Source organism: Etheostoma cragini, chromosome 12, assembly GCF_013103735.1.
Source record: "Etheostoma cragini isolate CJK2018 chromosome 12, CSU_Ecrag_1.0, whole genome shotgun sequence".
In the NCBI taxonomy this organism is placed as follows: domain Eukaryota; kingdom Metazoa; phylum Chordata; class Actinopteri; order Perciformes; family Percidae; genus Etheostoma; species Etheostoma cragini.
This window is the reverse complement of record NC_048418.1, coordinates 6905557-6913177: the sequence shown is the minus strand read 5'-3', so window position 1 is coordinate 6913177 and position 7621 is coordinate 6905557. Positions and strand designations below refer to the sequence as shown.

At 39.9% G+C, this 7621-nt stretch overlaps 2 protein-coding genes across 3 annotated transcripts in view; both read right to left on the bottom strand.

The window, feature by feature from the left end:
• The window catches only part of gorasp1a (golgi reassembly stacking protein 1a), a 6330-nt gene extending 5435 nt beyond the window's left edge, over positions 1-895 (bottom strand). The window contains 1 exon segment of the mRNA XM_034888883.1: positions 688-895. Within this exon segment, the coding sequence (XP_034744774.1) occupies positions 688-750 (63 nt within the window). The 5' untranslated portion in view covers positions 751-895.
• An 852-nt stretch (positions 896-1747) lies between these two features.
• Positions 1748-7621, bottom strand: part of csrnp1a (cysteine-serine-rich nuclear protein 1a) — a 7274-nt gene continuing 1400 nt past the window's right edge. Inside the window, exons 2-5 of one of the 2 annotated variants that reach the window (XM_034888880.1) lie at positions 6034-6239; positions 4158-4423; positions 3772-4074; positions 1748-3125 (exon numbers count right to left, since the gene is read on the bottom strand). In XM_034888880.1, coding sequence (XP_034744771.1) covers positions 2133-3125; positions 3772-4074; positions 4158-4423; positions 6034-6238 — 1767 coding nt within the window. In that variant the 5' untranslated portion in view covers position 6239 and the 3' untranslated portion in view covers positions 1748-2132. The remainder of the gene's footprint in view (positions 3126-3771; positions 4075-4157; positions 4424-6033; positions 6240-7621) is intronic. The other variant, XM_034888882.1, reaches the window with a different exon arrangement.

Here is a 7621-nt window from a genome sequence, read left to right as displayed (position 1 = left end):
AGAGAGAGAGAGAGAGAGAGAGAGAGAGAGAGAGAGAGAGAGAGAGATTATTCAATTAATCGTTAAATCGTCTTAAATTGCTTGTCCAAAACTAAATAACAATTAAATTAACAATCATGTTAAACAGGGAGAAGCAGTGTTGAATCGCGAAAATGTTCAAATGTCAGTATTGCTAGATCTATCTTGATCGATGTATCAGTATCAGTAACAGACTAATCATTTTATGAGGCCGTTATAGAGATTCATCAGAGAGCGACAAAAAATCCTCATCTTTAATTTGCCCTCACGCTGAAAACCATTTGCTCTATATTAAACCCATTAACGCTAATTAAACTGTTAGCTAATATTTAGCTACTATTGTATGCTAGCTACGAACTACTGTGATAAACCAAATCGTGGGCAGTGTAACAGCTCAATGGACTGTTATAATACTTCATTTGAGACAGGGCACTAACTTGGGTTAAAGCTTATTTATAACCTAATATATGTTACACAAGTAAGTAGAAGTTTCTGTTGCATTTTGTCAACTTGAAATAACAGGTGGTGACGTTAAACAGTGCCAGCTCATCACGTTTTTCTGGTGGGTCTGTAGCAACTACTTAGCTAGCTAGCTGTATGTTAGCATTCATTTAAAGCTACTGTACAAGCTGTCCAAATTCGAAGAAAGCTGAATAATTGTATCCTTACGCCGTGCACATGGTATCCATAGGTTCCTCCTTCGGATACTTCTGAACTCTGCGATAAACCCATTTCTGCCAGGAACTTTTAAATATTAGATAATATCAGAAAATAACAACTGTCTGAGAATGATTACGGTTGACAGTCAACGGCCATCTTGTTTGCAGTCCAAAACAATCGAACATCGCTGGTATCGACGTATCGACCGCAGACTCAAACGCACACACGGCGCACGCGCAGAACGCATACCGTTTTAGTAGATTGCCATTATTTTAAATAGTAGCTAGAAGAGCTGCTTAATTATATCCCACCGTTGGTAGTATAGTCTATTAAAATTGTGCTAATGAAGCCACCCCTAATAACGTTACATGACAAAAAATGAGTATGTAACGAAATAATGGTTATGCTAAGGCGTTAAACGTGATATTTTCATATAATTTATATTTAGGTTTAATCAGGGGCATACATATTGACAGTGGTGGGGCGAGAGGTAGAGAAAGTCGTGATTTAAACTTTTTGTGAGATAGTCAGTTGCAATCTATGTTTGTCATATATAGATATGCAAAGATGATTGATGGGTGTATATATATGTATGTAGATTTTGTCCAATGTCAAGTCTCTATTTGATCATGCAAAGAGACAACTGTAGCTAGTCTAGGCGCAAAATCTATCTTTGGTAAAGACTGACAAGCTGAGCAATATTTGCAAGCCAAGCACAGTGACATACATACACACACACACACACATACGTCTATAGCGCGCTCAGTAACCAGCATGCACTAGGGCCCGTCCTGTGGGCTCGTCCCATTAGCCTACACAGGGGCTTCGCAACATCCAGTTTTGGTTGAGTAGATGTATGAGATGTATGAGATGTATGAGTAGACAAATAAGACTCATTAAACACATTTGAAATCCATGAATAAATTAATGCAAAGGTTTTATTGTATTTCTCCAAGATGGAAATATTTTAAACATGTAGTGCATGCATATACTGGATAATCTACAATCAGCCAGGCAGTAGAAAATAAATCACAACTCCTAGGTTGAAATAGAGGAGTGTTATTTTTTTATTACTGCATGTGCCAATGTGGATTATCCTACTTATACCATGGCAAGCTACCTGGAAATATGCATATTTCTGTTGAAAACTGGGGCAATACTGTTTCAAGTTATTGCCTCTACCTTTATGACCTTTGTAATAAATAAGCTTTTACTTTAAACGACTTAACTTTCAATAAACAATAAGGCTGCATAATAATATATTAATTACTAAAGTGGGGTTTCTCAGAAATAAAGGCAAAATTATTTTTAAGCAATATAAAACATATTCAGATAATAAAATATTTGATCATTCATTCTTTGTACGTTGAAATATTCTTACAAATACATAAAAGAAGTGCTTTATACATTTAATTATTGTACACTGTTGCTTGTTATTTCACTAGAATGCCTTCCTATAAAAGCTGGGAGTTGCTGACTTCATAACCCTGCTCTGGGCCTGGCTCTGTCAGGCCGATCAGAGACTCTAGTAGATAGGCGCTCGATTCGTACTGTGGCAAATTAACAGAGCTGAACAGCTGCAGGTGGCAAAAGCTGTTTGGGTGTCTTTGTACTTTGAAGGAACTGTGCAGAGGTCCAGAGGTGTAGTCACTGTCAAAGAACTCAATGTCAGAGTCAGAGGACAGACTCAGGTCCATGTACCTGCTGGAAAAATAGTCCACAGTGGGGGAGGGAGTGTTGGGGAAGCCCTCAAGAGAGTCATTGTCAAAGAAATCTCTAGCTTGGTTTGCATTCTCATCGAGGTAATCTGTCAGTGAGGTCCTGCTCGTATTGTCTGTGAATGTGTTGGCTGCAAGTGGTCCCATACTGTCAGTAGGTGTGCTGTACGTGGCAGAGTTGCTGTTGTGCTGCATTAGTGGTTCTCCAATGTGCCTCCGTTGGCTGCACGTAGAGTAGTTATCATTTTCAGAGTCACAAATGCTGAGGGCACGTGACAACCCTTCATTAACATCAGGGAGATTCTGACTCCCATTAAGGCATCCTCCTGCCTCAGAGTCAGAGGAGGAGCTACAGGAGTCGGTCAAGTCGCTGCTGCAGCTGTTCTCCTCCACTACCAACCGCTCTGGGGTGAAATGAAAGGAAGGTGTGGCAGGCATGGTGAGAGGAAGACCATCTTCCTCCATGGTGAACCCAAAGGGGCAGCCCTTGTCCTGTGCACTCTCCACCGGATGGGCCTCTTCCTGGTCCTCATCCTGTTGAAGGTCATCTGGAAGTCTAGCCTGGTCCTCTTGGCAAAGTGTTTCATCTTGCAGTCGCCTCTCCAGTTCAAGTTTCATAATGGTGTGGAAATAATGAGTCTGCACACGTCTGGAGTTGAACTCGATGCGTCCCTGAATGTTTCCACAGCCGTCCTTGGTGCAGCCACATGGAAAGTTGATGCGGTCCTCCTGTGTGTAAAAGACAGAAGTAAAAAGAAATCAGCACTGTGGGTTCTTAAATACAATACAGAGTATTGACACCAAGACCTGAAGTTAACCATCACTGAGAAACAAGTGCAGGTAAAATGTGTTTTTTGCAAAAATCTAATAAAATACTAATAATAGTAATTAATGACATTATTATACTTTATTTTTTTCTTAAATAAACAATGATGGACAAATTATTACAATATGTATTTTTATAAAACACATTTTTGTGTAAATCTATTAAGACATTTTTCATTATATGATAGGAATGTCGGTTTTGGCTAATTGATAGTTAGCTAAATGTAATGGATAAATGGTTGTAATAGTTAAACGTTAATATTTACAGTAAATCATTAAAATATCTCTTTCACTAAAAGCAATGGAAATGGTTAACTAAAAGTAAATAGTGAAATGGCTTCAACACACATTTGGCGGACCCAAATGAGATGCTTCATCATCTCAAACTAGAATTTTACAATCAAAGTTGTCCACATTTCAGATGCAAAAATAAAACATGAAACGCATTCATATGGCAAAAGTGCAAACGCATCGAGACCAAATCAGGTATATAATTAGCCTTTATGCTGTTGGAGGTTGAATTGGTGTTTGTTTATGTAAAGTGTCGTACCTGGCACTTGATTCCTGCCAGACTGCATGCGCAGGTCTCTGGCTCACAAAAACCTTGGCAGTCACAGCCACAGGCCTCCCTGGAGATCCGCAGGGCGTGAAGCTGCCTCTTCTCCTCCCTGTCTATGCGCTTCACCCCCGCTGCCAGGAGGAGAGCCTGCCGCTGTTTGGAGGAGTACGGCTGAAGGAAACCTCCATCCTCCAGCTCTGCATCACTGATGTGGATGTCATTGTCTTCATCTGGGATCTGATCCACCGTAAGCCTGTGTGCCTCTTTCTGGTCAATGGCCCCACTGGTGATCAACTGGAATCAGCACAACATGCAAAGTAAGAAGTCTGCCGTGTAGACGAGCAATGCAACCTAATGTAGAAATGAAATGCACTCACTTTGTTTTTCAATGCCTCAAGCTTTTCTTTTCTCCGTCTTTCTCTGAGCCTCTCTCTGCGTCTGTTACGTCGCTCCTGTGCATGCTCTGCCACTGTGTATTTTTGAAAGGTGCTGTGCCTCTGCATCATGCCCAGGGTGGCCCCTCCACGACTGGGCACACTGGTGAAGCCTTGGCAGCGTGGGAAACTGAACACCATCACTTGGTCAAAGCACACGTTGTTTTGTGCACCTCCAAGCTTGGGCCTCTTCAGGATGGACCGAACTGCTGGTGTTAGAAAAAGACAGAGATCAAAAAAAGTGAGACACCGACGGGTCTAGTTCTGAGGTGAGCACATGTTGCTATCATAACAACAGTTTGTGAAACATGATCATGTCTGTCAGAGCAGTCCTGTTCTAGGCCCCTAATTATCAAGAGTACAAAAACAATCCTACATGGAGTGATGCATTTTTGGTCTTGTTTTTTAAGACTAGGAGTAAACGCAACCCAAGAGATGGCAGAAATGGCTTGATGAAAATAAGCATAATTAAAACATGATGTTTTGACAAAACCCATTACTTTTTATGTCATTTAAAGAGCCCTTAATGAGAGTGAACTAAAACCTTTATTTAATGGCAATCATGTTCCCCTGGATATCACCTGCTTAATGGCCAGGCCAAATGCCAAGGCTCAATGTGATTGAATAAGTGAAATCTAATATTAGGTTTTAATATTTTATATATTAATTAGAAATTATAATGGGGCTTTAATATATGACAAATATTTCATATTGTTGTTGTGTATTTTTAAAGACCCAATGATGTAACAGAAGTGATATTTACATGATTTTTCAATTATATTTTACCAAACTATGAGAAAAACTACAATAGGTTATGGTAATTTCTACTTTCTAAGTGTTGTAATACATTGATGTCACACTCTCTCCTAGATGTATTCCATCTCTTTGCTAAAAATCAGTGTAGGAAGCTTCATAAAGTCTTACTCTGAGAGGGTGTTTGTAGACCTAATTTAACGTTCAGCATAAATCCTCAAAAGAATTCCTGGACACTTGATAAAATTAGAACCTAAACTTTGATGCAGGCTTTTCTTCTGTAGATCTCTGAGTGGCCACTAGGTGACACACTACAGGTGCTTCACTGCGGTGGCTTGGGTCAGTAGTTTAGTTCTGTACTGTACTGTACAAGTTAAGGGGAAAAACCAAGCAAAGGATGTACTGCAGCAATGGACAGATCACCAGTAAAGAGAGAAAACAAGTAAACCAGGGTCTAACTGCTGTTCCTTGGAGGTTTACCAGAATAGACTCTTTCTGATAGTTTAGTCCTCAATAGTTTACTGATTGGTTTCAACAAATTGTCTAACCTTTACAAATAACTGGAGCTGAACTCTAGCTCCAAAAGTCAATAAACAACTGAGACCAGCTGACTAAGCTCTTCTCGGCTGCTCTGTGTGTATAAAAAGTTCTTCACTGGGGCACTAGGACTCAATTGTGACTTGGTTACATGATAACAAGCCTAAAACTGTTATACATAAGGTTTTAGGCTGCACAACAAAAGAGAGAGTATCTTGACCACTTTGTGATATCTTGATAAGACATTAGATATGACTTGTTTAAAGGGATCTTGCATTCAAATTGATTCCACAACATCCTACTGCTCAGGCAAATGATCTTCTACCCAACCGGACAGTCCGGAGGCGAGTCATTTTCACTGTGCATTATGTAGAACAGCCCTAAGCTTAGCATTTTCATATCGGGGCTGCTGCAGGCTGATAAGAGACACTCCTATAAAACACTGATGGGAAAAATAAACCCAGATAAGGAGGCTTGCATTATTTGAAAGTAGGAAAAAAAAACAGTGGTCATTGGTTTGGAGACTTACTGGGTAAACCAGTGGGGGAAGGACTGTGAGTTGGGAAATCCTGGTTGTCAGAGGGGCCGCTTTCCCCATCAGACTCCCATCCGGAAGAGGCAGGGGAGGAGAGGGAGGACGGAGGAGAGGAGGAGTAGCAGGGATTGTCATCTACCTCTGCAAACTTTCTCTTCAGGGTGCCTCTCATTGTTTGGCAGTGGGGGTTGATATGCATTCTGTGTGGACACAATGAAAAAAGGCAAGTTGGTTTAAATATGTATCACACTGTGGTACACTATTAAATGCATAGATCAAGACCCTAAGAGAGCAACAAAAAGTCATGCATTGTGTTGCTTCATCCAAAGAGCAGCACTTGTTGCAGCATTCCTAACCCAGGAACATAAGACCAGAAGTTATATAAATCAATACATTAATAATGCAATAACAATTTACTAACAAAGCAACAATGATGTGTTTCATTTTCTGTTCGAGAGAACAAGTGTACACAGTCAAATGATCCGTCTTTTGAACTGGAGGAATGAGAGGTCTTTCCTGTCTAGAGCTGCTGGTCGAGCCGGTTTCAGGGCACGAGTTTGTTTAGGCTAATTACATCTGGTGATTATCTTACAAACTCATGTTTAATGAAGTGTACAAATGTGAACTGCAATCGTACTTTCGTTTGCAAACCAGCTGAGCACAAAAAAGAAGCTCTTTTTCTTTCCCCTGCAGAGTAATTAACATTCCAATGATTCCTCATGTTTTTTGTGAAGAATACGAGGAAACAAACCATCCAATGGCTGCATGCTGAGGGCTGGGGGGTGTAGTAGCTGCTATTTATGGATGTGAACATGGAAAATAAGTCAAAACACGAGTCTATTCAGGGTTACAAACATTAGCAGGGCTGTTCAAAGGTACTGAGTAAAAGAAAAAAAAGTAAAGTAAGTTAAAGTAAAGTAAAGAAAAGCTATTATTAGTCTAGTCCAACATAGTCAGTTTGACAAGTTAAGTTAGCAGTATGTCTGTATAAGCTGTTAAGTCATTTTTGGACACAATGGGAGCCTATGACATATTGGATGGCACACTGCTATTGTTTCAATTAGGGCAGCAAAAAACAGTTATTTTTATATCTTGATTAATCGGCTTGGTCCATAAAATGTTAGAAAATACAAAAAAAACATGCACATCACAATTTCTCTATAAAGCCACATTCAAATGTCTTGTCTAGTCTGAGCAATAATATAAAACCCCAAAGTATTCTGTTTATTAGCATGGAGATCTAAGAAAACCACAAAATATTCACATTTGCAAACAGAATGTTCACTTCTAAAACGTGTACTCTTCTTCATTGCTCCAAACAAGCAGCTGACTAAGATTTAGGCGGATCTCCTATCAAGTCCCAGAGAGAGGGGAAACACTGAAAACAGAACAGCATGTGCTTTTCTTAATGAGAGAGTACACCAGGTAAAACAGTGACACTGCTACTGTTCAGAGAAAACAATTGTAAACAACCCACAGTAACAATCACTCAGTCAACAAGCAAAGGCGCTTCCGATTGTAGTAACCAAGTAGGTAAACCAGGGATGCTGTGTGTGTGTGTGTGTGTGTGTGTGTGTATATA